Consider the following 15233-nt stretch of genomic DNA (forward strand, 5'->3'; position numbering starts at 1 on the left):
CCGGATCCCCGCGCAGGCGCAGGCAGGCGTCCCCAGGAGCGGGGAGGGAGAGGACGCCGGCTGCCAGCCGGGGGAGGGCGGAGGGGAGACGCGGCTCCAGTGACCCCCCCCCCGCCCCCCCCCCCCCCCCCCGCCTAGGGAATCTGAGAGCGCGTGGGGGGGAAGGGCGGGGCGGGCGGAGCTGGCGGCCGGCAGAGCGCGTGCGCAGGCGGCGGCGGCGCGTCACGCATGCGCGGTGGGGGCCCGGGGAGGGGGCGGGGCCGGCCGCGAGCGGGCTAATGTGTTTATCCGGTTTGCTGGGTGGGCGGTCAAGGCGCACGCGTCGGGGCGAAAGGCGGTAGCGTCGGGGAGGGGGTTGCGCGCAGGCGCGCCGAGCCGCCCGCCCGCCCGCCCGCCCCGGGAGGGGGGGGAGGGAAAAGGGAAGCGCCGGGAGCAGGGGAGGCGAGGGGGAGGGGCGGGCGCGCGCGGTGCGCATGCGCGCGGGCGCCAGCGACGACGGCGGCGGCGGCGTCTCGGGGATGACAGTGGCTTTACCCGTTGGGGTAACGGTCGTCGTCGCCGGCCGGGCCTGAGGCGCGTGCGCCAGCCCCCTCGGCGGGACCCGTGCGGGCGGTGACGGCGCCGGGCCCCCGCCGAGCTCGATCGGCGCGCGGCGCGGGGCGGCGCGGGGCGCGGGCGGCGAGGCGCGGGGGAGGGGCGCCGCGGGGCCTGGGCGGCGGCGGCGGCGGGCGCCGGGCGGGGGCCGGGAGCGCGGAGGCCCGGGCGGCGGCGGCGGCGGCGGCGGCGGCGGGCGCGGGGCGGGGAGGCGTCCGCCGGGGAGGCCGCGGCCCGGCGGCCGCGCACGAGTCGTCCGTGCCGCTCCGCTCCGCGCCGCGCGGGGAAAGATGGCCGGGCGGTGAGGGGGCGGCGCTCGGCGTGTGACCCCGGGGCGAGTGTGAGCGCGCGCGTGTGCGCGCGTGTGCGAGTGCGTGTGCGCGAGCGCGCGTGTGCGTCCGCGGGGCGAGGGGCGCCGCCGCGGGGCCCGCCCGCCGGCCCCTCCCGCCCGCCGCCGGGCCCCGCGCACTTCCGCCCTCCGCCCGCCCACTCGCCGCGCCACTCGAGGAACCGCGGGGCCGGGCGGGGCGGGGCCGGGCGGGGCGCCGCGCGGAGCGGAGCGGAGCGGGGCGGGGAGGGAGCCGGGGCGCCGCGCGGGCCCCGCGTCCGGCATGGCGAGGGCGGCGGCGGCCGCGTTGGCGTCCGCGGGCCGCGGCGGGAGCAGCGTCGGCCCGGGCCGCGCCCGCTCGCTGTAGATTCCCCGGGAAGCCGCCGGGCCGCCCGCCCGCCCGCCATGGAGTAGGGAGGCCCGCCCGCCCTCCTTCCGGCGGCCCGCGACAGCCCCCGCGCCCCGCGGCCGCTTCCCGGACGCGCGCGGTTGTTATTGTTACTGTTATCCGTGCTCGGCGTGCCGCCTCCTCCTCCTCCTCCTCGCGTGGGGGCCGGGCCGCCGCTGACCCCCCCACCCCCTCCCCCGCCCCGGGCTCCGCCGCCGCGAGGGAGGCGCCTCCGCGGCGGGACATGCGGCTGGGGCGCCGGCCGCCCGCCCGCCGAGCCGCGGGCCGAGCCTGAGCGCGCACGCCGGGGCCCCCGGGGCCGCGTCCCCCGCCCCCGCCCCCCGGACCCCCGGACCCGCCGGCCTCGGGCGCGGAGCGAGGGCGCCCCGGGCCCATGTGCGGGAGCGCCGTCCCCGCCCCACGAGCCCGCGCGGACCCTGGTGCCTCCCCGGGCCGGCGGCCCCGCGGCCCCGCCGCCCCGGGCCCCGCCGCCCGCCGCCGGCCATTGTTCCTCCCCGCCGCCGCCGCCGCCGCCTCCGTTGCCGCCGGGCGCCGGCCAGGACGTTGGATCGGGCGCTGGTGTCGCACCGGGAGCCCGAGGTGCCGAGGCGTCGGCGATGAACCCGGTGAACGCGACTGCTCTCTACATCTCCGCGAGCCGCCTCGTGCTCAACTACGACCCCGGGGACCCCAAGGCCTTCACCGAGATCAACCGGCTGCTGCCCTACTTCCGGCAGTCGCTCTCGTGCTGCGTGTGCGGTGAGCCCGGGGCCGGGCGCGGGGCGGCGGGCGGGGGCCGCGGGGCGGCTCGGCGCGGCCGGGCGCGGGGGTGTTGGCGGGGCGAGCTCGCGGGGTCCCCCCGGGAGGCGGCCCGGCCCCCCCCCCCGGGTTTTCCGCCCGCGCTCAGGTGGCCCTGGGATGTTTTTTTTATAACCGATCACGTGGCTCTTTTCCTCTTCCTTCTCGCCGGTCCCGGGGCTCGAGCCCGGGGCCGGGGCGCTGCCGACCCCCGAGCGCGGCTCGCCCCGGCCCGGCGCCCCGCCCGCCCCGCCCCGTCCGCCCCCGGGGCCCCGGCGCCGCTTCCGGGCTCCGGGCCGCGGCCTCCCGGGCGGGCGGGCGGGCGGGGTGAGGGCCGGAGCCCGCGGGCTGGCTTTCCGCGCCGCCCCGGCACCGGGCTGGTCGGGGCGCGTGTTCTCGGCGGCGGCCTCGAGCCTGACTTCCCTCCCCCGTCCCCCCCCCCCCCGGGCTCCACGCGGCTCACCCGCCCAGCGAGGCGCACAGGGCCCCCGCGCCCAGCCCCCCCCTCGGCCCTCGGCCCCAGGTCGGGAGGGTCGGCAGGTGGACGGCGGGGGCCACCGCCTGCGGCCGCGCTCGAAGGTGGACCCGGGCTGGTGGTTGGCAGGGCTCGTGCTGGCTCCACACCCCGGAGTGACCGAGTGGGTACGTGTAACGCGCCGCGGCCGGTGCCGGGCAGGGGACACCCTCCCCACGGGGAGGGCACCGGGCCGTCCATTAGCCGCCGCGGGCCCCCCGCGTGCGCCGCGCGGGGACGGGCCTGCTCTGCCCACTCCCGCCTCCTCCAGCGCTGGGCATCGCCCGAGCTCCCGCCCCCTCCCGTGCTCGTGGTGCCACGGCCTTGGAGGAGAGGGAGGCCCGGTGACTTCTTCCTCTGCTGTGGTCTTTGCTTCCACACTGGCTTGGCGTAGGATAGTGGGGCTGCAGCGTGAGTGAAGTAGGCCCCAGGCGGAGAGGCAGCCTGGCCGTCCTGTGAGGAGGCTGTCACTAGCGACTAGCGTGCGGAGTTGGTTCTTTTTTTTTTTTTTTTTTCTTTGCCAGTCCTGGGGCTTGGACTCAGGTCCTGAGCACTGACCCTGGCTTTTTGCTCAAGGCTAGCACTCTGCCACTTGAGCCGCAGCGCCACTTCAGCTTTTTCTGCGTATGTGGTGCTGAGGAATCGAACCCAGGGCCTCGTGCATGCTAGGCAAGCACTCTACCACTAAGCCACCTTCCCAGCCCAGGATTTTATATCCTTAAGAACAGGTTCAGGGTTGTGATGGTCTAACAACACAGTTTCCAAAACTTTGATTTAAAAAATAATAGTAATGTTAGGAAATGACAACTGCACTTAGGAAAGGTTTAGTATAGCCTAGGCTATATAATGAGACCCAGGCTCAAAACACACACAAAATGATTACCAGGTTTAACTACAGCCCTTTTTAAAAAAAACCACTCGGCAAGGGAATGGGAAATTTCCTGACGGTGGAGATTTGTAGTTATTCGCTGTTGCTCAAGTCTCTCTGGCCTATGGAAATGGATTGGTTCCACTAGCCAGGTGTTGGTGGCTCATGCTTGTAATCCTAGCTACTCAGGAGACTGAGATCTGAGGATCTCAGTTCTAAGCCAGTCCAGCAGGAAGGTCCTTGAGACTCTTATCTCCAATTAAATACCAAAGGGGAAGGGGAACTGTGGCTCAAGTGCTCAAGCACTAGCATTGAGCAAGAAAAGTCAGGGACAGCAGCTTCCAGGTCCTGAGTTAAAAGCACCAGGGGGGCTGGGAGTATGGCCTAGTGGCCAGAGTGCTTGCCTCCAACACATGAAGCTCTCCGTTCGATTCCCCAGCACCACATATCTGGAAAACGGCCAGAGGTGGCGCTGTGGCTCAGGTGCCAGAGTGCTAGCCTTGAGCAAAAAGAAGCCAGGGACAGTGCTCAGGCCCTGAGTCCAAGGCCCAGGACTGGCCAAAAAAAAAGCACCAGGACTTTTGTGCACGCACACACACAAATTGGGTCTACTTGTTTGCCTAGGATTCCCCCACCAAGTATGGGGAAGTATTTGAGACGGTATCCTTTGTTTCAATTCAGCTCAAGCATTTGTCTTTATTCCAGGGACAGTTCTAACTCAACAGCATAAAAACTCATTTCATATTAGTGTATGTGTTTGCAGCCTTAATCTCATGAAAAAGATAATTGTAAAAACGAGAAGCTTCATTCTATTGTGGTGTTGTAAATAGTGTATTTCAGAAGGTCCTCTTAATTCAGTTTTGTCATCATGGTACATATACTTGGTTTTTCTGCCATAGCCAAGTGGATGTTTTCATCTTTTCACATGGTTTATATTTCCTGTTTTTCTTACTTTCATTCCCTGAAGTTTCTTTTACCTAAAAGTACACCTAATTTATCAGCTCTTCTTTGCCTCACTCAAGCAAAAAGTTCACTCATTCTCCAAACCTCTATAACCTATTGTTCAGTCATGAGATACTTTCCAGTTCTGTCAGTGCAGTTTTTAAAAATCTGATTCCTCTAGTGTATGTGTATTTTAAATAAACTTTCCGGAGGAGTTGTGTTATTCATTGTGCATTTGACCCTCGGCCCCTCCAGGGATCTGCATGTTGGTGTTTTCTGACACACCAGGAGGGAAGGAGACAGCCCGACATGCTTTGTAGTTTGGTTTAAGGTTTGGCTTTTCTTTCCACTGGGCACAAAAGTTGCTTTAACTTTTTTGCCACAGTCTTCTTTTCCTGCTGTAAGTTTTGTTTTCCCGAGTCCTGTTTTAAATGGCCTGGAAAAGAGACTACAATACAAAATGCAGAGACTCACTGAGAGTGCATGCCAGATACTTAGTGTCCTACCTCTGCCCCAGAGCCGGAGGCGGAGCCCAGCCGGGAGGCGGGAGGGAGAGCCGCACTGTCAGGTCAATTATCGGCAGCCTAGATGATTCACTGGATACAGGTTTTGTTGTCATTGTTCTGTGTGTCTGTGTGTTTTCAGCTGCTTTGTCCATTTAAACCTTTTGAAGCTTCTAGTGAATTGGATAGATAGCAGTGCTCCAGAGAATGGCTGTTGTTTCTAGGGCACAGGAACCCTGCTGGAACAGTGAATTATGTCTGCTGTTTTAAGTGTCAGGTCCTCGGTCCTGTTTAACTGTTGGACTTGCTCTATCAGGAAGAAGAATTACTCTTCTTTTGCTGGCATAAGAGTTGATAAATTATGCCCAAGGGATTTTAGGTTTTCATTAAGATTCTAAATCATCACATGTGCAGTCTTGATGTATGGAGTCAAAACCTGTTGGAACTAGAAATTACTCTTGAAGATTACGGTTAGAGACTTGTAAATATTCGTGGTGAGATCACTGCTCAGACGCAAATATTTTCCTGTGTGTGTGTGTGTGTGTGTGTGTGTGTGTGTGTGTGTGTGTGTGTGAATGGAGGGTTGAACTTAGGGCTTTAGGCTTTGGCTCTTGCTAGGCCGGCCCTCTACCTCTTGAGCTGCACCTTCTGTCCTGTTCTTGGCTGGTTAATAGGAAATAGAGTCTTGTGGATTCTGAGATTTTCCAGATCTCCACCTCCTGAGACTATCACAGGCCTGGGTCAGCACCCTCCCACCTGGCCCAGGGATTGAACTCAGGTTTGAGCCCCTAACCCTGAGCTTCTTTTGTTCAAGGCTAGCTCTCCACCACTTGGTACAGCCTCACTTAGGTTTTGGTGCTTAATTGAAGATTTGAAGATCTTGGTTAGAAGCCAGTTGGGGCAGGAAAGTCTGTGAGACTCGAGCTCCCATGAACCACCATAAAACTGGCTAAAAGTGGTAGCGTGCTAGCCTTGAGCAAAAGAGCTGAAGGACAGTGCCCAGGCCTGGAGTTCAAAGCCCATGACTGACAAAATAAAAATTTTAAAAGAATATAAAAAAATAAAAGAGTAAGGGGCTGTCATTCGTATTTCCCAAGGACGTAGGAAGACGTTTTGCATATTTTGCACTCAACAAACCTTATCTTTTCCTATTGTGGCTACCCATAGGCTCCACCGTGAAGTAAGGAGGGGTAGTTCTCTCAGGGATGGGAGCCTTGTTTGGCTTGCTCACCTTTATACTCCACACTTGTGCCACTGAAGAGAGAACATTGTAGCACCATCAAAGTAGTAAGGACGTGCTCTGAGAATAAGAAGTAGTCTTGGAAATTAAATAGACTGAGCTTCAGTTTCCTATTTTTGTCATTGGTCCATTTGTAAAAAAGATTCAGGATCCACACTGAATGTAGAAGCACTACCCAAGCATCTCTTCAGTCCAAGAATCTGTAACTAGCTTTTTGCTAGTTAATTTGGAGATGAGTGTCTCCAAATTTTTTGCCTCTGCCAAACTTAAATCCTGGTCCTCAAATCTCAGTCTCCTATGAGTAACTAGGAAACTAGGAGCACAGACATCAGCCCCAGCCACAAATCAGATTCTTTTTTTTTTTTTTTTCCTTTTTATTTTTTGCGGGTCCTGACCCTTGAACTCTTGAGTCTGGGCTCTCTCTGTCCCTGAGCTCCTCTTGTCCACGGCTAGCCCTCTCCCACTTGAGCCACAGTGCCACTTCAGCTTTTTTCTGTGATTTTTTTTTTTTTTTGAGGTAAGAATCTCACAGATTTTTTTTCCTGCCTGGGCTGGCTTCGAACTGCAATCCTCAGATGTCAGCCTCCTCAGTAGATAAGATTACAGGCCTGAGCCATTGGCAGGGCTTTAGATGTCTGATTCTTAATCATACTAGGCTTTGTAATCTGTATTTTAATTGTTGGACAGATTTGCAAGTCATCTTAAACATTTGAAAAACAGTACTGAAGTACAAAAAAGTACAAAAAAGTGAAGGTCAGTACATGCAAATGATGTTTCTTGATAGCTGTAGTAATCAGTTTTAAAGATGCTAGTGTATGTTATTGTATGTTGGGATGAGTCTAAGAAGGTTAAAAAAAGTAAATCTGGTTCTGTGGTACACTACTTTGGATTTTTTTTTTTGGTCGACTGTGGGACTTGAACTCAGGGCCTGGACTCTGTTCCTTAGTTCTTTTGCTCAAGGTTGTGCTTTACCACTCTGAAGCCTCAGCTCCACTTCTGATTATCTGATGGTTACCTGGAGATAATTTCATAGGAACTTTCTCAGCCTCCTCAACTAACTAGGATTATAGGTGTAAGCCACTGGTGCCCAGCCCAACTTTGGAATATTTTTTTAATCTAGATTTATTGGTCAGGTTTGGGTGTATTTAGTTGGTGCTTAAACGATCAGCCTATATGGTGGTTGTGTTGTAAGAATTTCATGAGTGATTATCATTGGTTTGTTAAAATAAGGACTAGTTCAGAAGTGCTCTGTAGGGCTGGGAATATGGTCTAGTGGTAGAGTGCTTGCCTCATATCCCTGAAGCCCTGGGTTTGATTCCCCAGCACCACATATGGAAAAAAGCCAGAAGTGGTGCTGTGGCTCAAGAGGTAGAGTGCTAGCCTTGAGCAAAAAGAAGCCAGGGACAGTGCTCAGGCCCTGAGTCCAAGGCCCAGGACTGGCCAAAAAAACAAACAAAAAACAGTGCTCTGTAAATGTAAACATCTTATAAAGGTCTCCCTTATGCAGTTAGTAAGATAAATGTCTGGCACTCTCCTTTAATTCTTACTAGAACATGAAATGGCACAACCAGGGTTCATAAATATGTTGAGAGCTTGAGTAGTCATCTATCACCTGTTTAATAATCTGTGGTGAGTGCTTGCTTTTCTCGCTTTTAATGGTGATTGACCGCTGAGGCCTACCTTATATAAACGACTGACTTACCACTCTTGAGTGCTAGGTCACTGTTAGAGATCAACCAAAGAAAACTCCGGGGCTTTAACCGCATGCCAGTGGTTCATGCCTGTAATCCTAGGTAATTTAGGAGGGTGAGATGGGAGGATCTCTGTTGGAACCCAGCCTGGGTAGGGAATTCTGGGAGACTTACTATAAAAGGCCAAAAGTGAAGCTGGGAGCACATAATAGCCTTGTTAAAAACGGGAGTGTCAAATTCATTTGGTTAGAAGGTGACTTGTAAAGAAAGACAATTTATGGTGAAATGCAGGGTTTCTTTTTTCTTTTTTTTGGCCAGTCCTAGGCCAAGAACTCAGGGCCTGAGCACTGTCCCTGGCTTCTTTTTTGCTCAAGGCTAGCACTCTGCCACTTGAGCCACAGCGCCACTTCTGGCCATTTTCTGTATATGTGGTGCTGAGGAATTGAACCCAGGGCCTCATGCATATGAGGCAAGCACTCTTGCCACTAGGCCATATTCCCAGCCCAGGGTTTCTTTTTTCTTCCATCATTTTCTATCTTACATCTTTTTCCTCCTACACAAAAAAATGTTTAGATATACCAGGGGCATCAATCCTATAATCTACACCGACACTTAACAATTACTGTCAACACTACCACCAACAGTGTGGTGACTGAAAACAAGAAAAATGAGGATCCAAGGATGGAGTCACTTTTGTGTATTATTATAAAGTCATTTGAAGCAGTTGCTCTGATTACACTACCAAATTTGATGTAAAATGATAGTTATCTTCATTTTGCTCTTGATTTCTAGATTTTCTTTAAAAGTTTAAATAACTATAAAATCATAGCGATTTTGAGGGGCTGGGAATGTGGCTTAGTGGTAGAGTGCTGTATGCATGAAGCAACAGAAAAAGGTGAAGTGGCTCTGTGTATGGCTTAAGTGGTAGCGTGCTAGCCTGAGCACAGCTATAAAGGCTGAGGGACAGGGTCCAGGTCCTGAGTTCAAGCCCCAGGACTGATCCCCCTCCCCCCCCCAAAAAATTAGCAATTTGAATGGCAAAACTCAGTAAAACTTAAGTTTTGTGTTCTTGTCTGTTCCTTTTACTTGGTCCTGCCTCTCCCAACAGGCAATCAAATTTTTAAAAATTCTATTATTTGATTTCACTTTATTGATGTTGGTACAGGGGCTAAACTCTGGGCCATGCTGCCTTAAATTCTTGATTTGCCTTTTTCAAAATATAGTGTCTGAGTTAAAGTTCTAGTTCTGGTTTATTTATTTTTAATGGAGTGTGGTTTTATCTTTTTAAATTAAATTTTATTGACAAGGTGTTGTGCAAAGGGGGTAGTTACATAATAAGGCAGTGAGTGCATTTCTTGTGATATCTGTCGCACCCTCCTTTTTCTTTCCCTTTCCTAGATCAGGTAGGCATATATACAATATCCATTGTACCAAAGTCATATACAGTAGCCACGTAGGGTACGCCACAGGATAGTTCTGGTTTATTTAGAAGTAACTTAAAAATTGTGATTAGGAGTGGGTGCTGGTGGCTCCGGTCTGTAAGCCTCGCTCACTCAGGAGGCTGAGATCTGAGGATTGGGGTTTGAAGCCAGCCCAGGCAGGAAAGTCTGTGAGACTATCTTGAATTAACTACAAAAAGCCAGAAGTAGTGGTGCAGGATCAAGTGGTACAGCACTAGCTTTAAGCACTAAACTCTAGGATAGTGTTGAGGCCCTGAGCACAAAGAAAAGGAATTTGTGAGTAGATATTAGATTATATGTTGCTGTATTGTTTACAGTGTTCTTTTTGTCTCTATCCTCAGGAGAAATTTCTTTAACTTTTTTAATGGCTTTGGTATCAGGTAGTACTGCCCTTAATTAGTCAGGAAATATTCTCTCTCTCTCCCTCCCCCCCCCCCTTTTTTTTTTTTTGCCAGTCCTGAGGCTTGAACCCAGGGCCTGGGCACTGTAGTCCCTGAGCTGCTTTTTTGTTCAAGGCTAGCACTCCAATCCCATGACCGACCAAAACATTGTTTTCATTGCAGGTATATTTTGGTACTTTCCTTGAAGTTTAGTACTAGTCTACATGTAATGACTGGTTGAAGCTAGGCATTTTCTTTGAAGATGTATGGAAAATGGCATCTTAACATATAATCACAATTATAACTTACATCATGAGTTACAGAGGAAACACTCAAAGGTTTTAAACTGGGCTGGGAAGGTGGCTTAGTGGTAGAGTGCTTGCCTAGCATGCATGAAGCCTGCCCTGGGTTTGATTCCTCAGTACCACATAAACGGGCTGGGAGTGGTGCTGTGGCTCAAGTGGCAGAGCACTAGCCTTGAGCAAAAAGAAGCTCAAGGGGGCTGGGGATATGGCCTAGTGGCAAGAGTGCTTCTTGTATACATGAGGCCCTGGGTTCAATTCCCCAGCACCACATATACAGAAAATGGCCAGAAGTGGCGCTGTGGCTCAAGTGGCAGAGTGCTAGCCTTGAGCAAAGAGAAGCCAGGGACAGTGCTCAGGCCCTGAGTCCAAGGCCCAGGACTGGCCAAAAAAAAAAAAAAAAAAAAAAAAAAAAAGCTCAAGGACAGTGCCCAGGTCCTGAGTCCAATTCCCAGGACTGGCAACAACAAAACAAGTTTTAAACCTAGTTTAAGCTTTCCATAATAAATCTTCTTTATGACTTCATAGGCTTTGAAGATTCTAGTTTTAAGATGAAGGGAAGGAGAATATGGCAGAGTGTTACTGAGTATTCTTCTAGTTATTGTAAGGTACATTGTTGTTGCTTGGTCTGGTGAGTTTAAGTCATCTCAATTTGGATAGATTCCTGTCATCTTAATCCCGACTATATGATATGAAACTAATTTTACTAAAATCTTTGCTTCCTCCTTCTTCCCCTTAGGACATCTGCTACAAGATCCTATTGCACCTACCAACTCTACCTGCCAACACTATGTCTGCAAAACTTGTAAAGGAAAGAAAATGATGATGAAACCTTCATGTAGCTGGTGCAAAGACTATGAGCAATTTGAGGAAAACAAGCAGTTAAGCATCTTAGTGAACTGCTACAAAAAACTGTGTGAATACATAACCCAGACTACACTGGCACGGGATATAATTGAAGCAGTCGACTGCTCTTCTGATATTTTGGCTTTGCTTAATGATGGATCGTTGTTCTGTGAGGAGACAGAAAAGCCCTCCGATTCCTCCTTTACTTTGTGTTTGACACATTCCCCTTTACCGTCCACCTCAGAAGTCACGACTAATCCTCAAGCTAGTTTGTCTCCAATGTCTGAGAGCACCCTCAGCATTGCTATCGGCAGTTCTGTGATCAATGGTTTGCCTACTTACAATGGGCTCTCAATAGATAGATTTGGTATCAATATTCCTTCGCCTGAACATGCAAATACTATTGATGTATGTAATACTGTTGACATAAAAACTGAGGACCTGTCAGACAGCCTGCCGCCTGTCTGTGACACAGTAGCCACGGATCTGTGTTCCACCGGCATTGATATCTGCAGTTTCAGTGAAGATATAAAACCTGGCGACTCCCTCTTACTGAGTGTGGAAGAAGTACTCCGCAGCTTGGAAACTGTCTCAAATACAGAGGTCTGTTGTCCTAATTTGCAGCCAAACTTGGAAGCCACTGTATCCAACGGACCCTTTCTGCAGCTTTCTTCCCAGTCTCTTAGCCATAATGTTTTTATGTCCACCAGTCCGGCACTTCATGGGTTATCATGTACAGCAGCAACTCCCAAGGTAGCAAAATTGAACAGAAAACGGTCCCGATCAGAAAGTGACAGTGAAAAAGTTCAGCCACTTCCAATTTCTACCATTATCCGGGGCCCAACACTGGGGGCATCCGCTCCAGTGACAGTGAAACGAGAGAGTAAAATTTCTCTTCAACCTATAGCAACTGTTCCCAATGGAGGCACCACACCCAAAATCAGCAAAACTGTACTTCTATCTACTAAAAGCATGAAGAAGAGTCACGAACATGGATCCAAGAAGTCTCACTCTAAAACCAAGCCGGGTATTCTAAAGAAAGACAAAGCAGTAAAGGAAAAGATTCCTAGTCATCACTTTATGCCAGGAAGTCCTACCAAGACTGTGTACAAAAAGCCCCAGGAGAAGAAAGGGTGTAAGTGTGGACGTGCTACTCAGAACCCAAGTGTTCTTACATGCCGTGGCCAGCGCTGCCCTTGCTACTCTAACCGGAAAGCCTGCTTAGACTGTATATGTCGAGGCTGCCAAAACTCCTACATGGCCAATGGGGAGAAGAAGCTGGAGGCATTTGCCGTGCCAGAAAAGGCCTTGGAGCAGACCAGGCTCACTTTGGGCATTAATGTGACTAGCATTGCTGTGCGTAACGCTAGTACCAGCACCAGTGTAATTAATGTCACAGGGTCCCCAGTAACGACGTTTTTAGCTGCCAGTACACATGATGATAAAAGTTTGGATGAAGCTATAGACATGAGATTCGACTGTTAACTCAGTGGGTCTTCAAACCTACCTCTGGTAGGGAAATAGCTACAGTTTTACGGCAGCTATGGTTCTGTTGGTTTCACTTGCCGGAGCTCCTGCATATAGATCACTTGTATCAAGTGTTTTCATTGATAAGTTATATGTGTTAGTGTCGGGGAAATAGTTTTCAGATAACGGAGGAGTAACCCTACAACTGTATGTTCTTAGTTCTTACAGAACCTCATAGTTCAAGAACAAATGCTGATGCAACTGATTTATACAGAATGAACTTTGGCAAGGAGAATAACATTAACCTCATTGTTTCTGGTAATGCTTTGTGCATAATCAAAGTTTATGATTAAATGTAAGGAAGTGGTATCGAGTCAGTCCATAAAGATTGTGAGACTCTCTTTGTGAAAAAGTAGCCACTAGTTTATTCCGGAGACTCAAGTGTGGCTCTCACGCCACGCTGGTGTTTCTTCTGTTGAAAAGCTGATGTGCCCAGTTCAACTTTTGTGCTGACATAATACCATTTCTAAGATCATGAAAATTAGCTACTGGTATGTAGTACTTAAATCAGCAGTATTATGGAAGAAAATTGCCCCCTCATTAGAATGTTTTTAAGAAATCTGTCTTATAAAAAATGTGAACAAACTGATGAGATTGTCAAACTACAGATCCTTAGCCATTTTTCCTGCAAAACGTCCACCCGCCTGTCTTGCTAGGTCTGACTCATTTCTAGGGGAAAATTTTGAGATCCTTCACTATGAGCAATGTTCTAATTGGATAAATAATATGAAGAGCATTTATTCCGAAGGTATTTGGATTCACAGTAGTACGTGACAATATTTTTTTTAAGTTTAAAGGTTTTATTTAGAAATTGGGATTTATTTAAAACTCTTTTGGAATAATGCCCCAAACATACCTAGATGTATGCATTGTATTAATTGCCATTGGCCACTCTTTTTTTTTTCTTCTGTTTATTTGCCACAGACTTTATTTTGAATATGCTCCTATCCTTTTTTTTTTCTTTCTTAGGGTGCTATTCATTATGCTGGCTTCTTTATCGAGGCCTAATAAAACGCCTTTTTTTTATGAAGCCTGTGCAGTTACGTAGGTCTAAAGCTAGGAGGATTTTCTCTAGAATGCTTTTTTGCATGTAAAGCACAAACTGTTTCAGTTTAAATGTACTAATTCCCTTTAATTTTTAAGGGGAAAACAAACATTCTGTTGAAGGGAAATCTGGTCAGTTGTTGGAAGAGCACAGCCCAAGTAGACAAGGACTGACTAGGTGTAGACACAACCTTGGTTTCCGAGAAGAGTTGCTACTCTGACAGTGCTCATGGTAAGAACATACTGCAGGGAAGATGATGCCAGTTGCTATCGGCCTCCGGGTCTGTCAAGTGTTGGAGTTAGGTTTTGATTTGGCACACAGCATCTTCAATGATGGCTACTCACCTCGTTCACGACATGGACAAGAATCCTTGGAACACAGAGCCCATGACACCACCTTCTGTTTTGTAGTGTATCCTGGTGTCATTTTCTGTGAATGTGGTCAGGTAGAGTTGTTTCGTCTTTGTGTGTGTGTGCGTGCGTGCGTGCGTGCGCGCGTGTGTTTTTCTTTCCTTTTTTTTCTTTTTGGTCTCTTTTGGTGGGGTGGGGGTAGGCTAAAGCCATAGGAAGAAAAATGTGATGTATGTGTCCAGTATGTACTATCTTGTTTTTGTTTTGCAAGAAGAGTTGAACTATTTTTGATAACAAGAGTAAATGGTGGAAAATGCTTCTTAGTTGTCTTGTCTTTATTTGCTTTCCCAAGTTTTGGAATTTTATTTAATTCCTTTAAGTGTTAGCTGTGTCTTATGAAAAATGTATTTACCTAAAGTTTGTAACAGTTTTGTGTTGAACCCAGCTTCCCTGCTATATAAACTTGTAAATCTGTTCTTGATTCACTAATGATCACTGCAAAAATGACTAGAAATGAAATTGTACACATGGATGACTAGGATCTATTTTGCAAATCTCCCAAACTTTCCTAATACTATGACTTTAAAATTATGGAGTACTTTATTGCTTCCCAGATTTGATCATCTTAGTTTTGTGTTTTCTTGATGCATGGGAGGTTGGCAATAGAGGCAAAGTGGAAATCATTCGTATGTGAGGACCTTGATTGTAATGTAATATTGCCAACGATGAATTCAGGTTGTTTTTAGCACAAGTTTCTCTTTTTTATGCTGGTATTCTCACTGCCACACTTTTGGAAAACCTGTATTACACCTTAAATCTATCAATAAATGATAGTTTTCTAATTGTATGTTGTAGAATACTGAGGAGTTTGGGACAGCATGCTCTAAAAGGTCTGTATTAATATGGGGAAGAACAACTGTATTGCTTTGGTTTTTGTCTTGTCTGTACCCCATGAGTTGTTTACGAGTTCTGACCAATGACTGACCAGGGGATTGCTGAGGTAACTGGACCTCTGTCATCAGGACACAAAACAATCAACACGGAACAGCCCATCAATTTCCTCCTTAGTCCTCATTACCATTAAGTTACCATCATCATAAACAAATCATCTTTTACCTTAGGCAATAGCTTTGCAGCGGACAGTTGTATCATTGTGATTGGCTTAGCTCAGCTCTTCTGTGAGATGCAATGTGGTTCTTGGTGAGGAATTATTCCATTTACTTCATTTTGTTGTTTTCTTGAAAAAACTTCATGGTTACCTTACTAAAGAAAAGTAGACATTTTATGAGAAATAAAATTGCTTTTTAAACACTCTATAGGTTACTAAGTGCTTTAGGAAACATTACATTCAAACTCGGGTAGTATCTGTATGTACTTTTGACAGTTTCTATTCTCTTTCTACTCCTTAAAAATGTTTAGGTTCCCAGTAACATAATACATCGCAGATCAAGCTAATG

General features: G+C 49.8%; 1 protein-coding gene across 1 annotated transcript; it reads left to right on the forward strand.

Moving 5' to 3' along the window:
- Positions 1–1504: 1504 nt before the first annotated feature.
- Positions 1505–15090, forward strand: Msl2 (MSL complex subunit 2). The gene is made up of 2 exons (XM_048334978.1): positions 1505–2069; positions 10748–15090. Exons 1-2 carry the CDS (start codon positions 1928–1930, stop codon positions 12337–12339), a joined length of 1734 nt encoding a protein of 577 aa, XP_048190935.1. The 5' UTR covers positions 1505–1927; the 3' UTR covers positions 12340–15090.
- The last annotated feature ends 143 nt before the right edge of the window (positions 15091–15233 follow it).

Source organism: Perognathus longimembris, chromosome 26, assembly GCF_023159225.1.
Source record: "Perognathus longimembris pacificus isolate PPM17 chromosome 26, ASM2315922v1, whole genome shotgun sequence".
NCBI classification, from domain to species: Eukaryota; Metazoa; Chordata; class Mammalia; order Rodentia; family Heteromyidae; genus Perognathus; species Perognathus longimembris.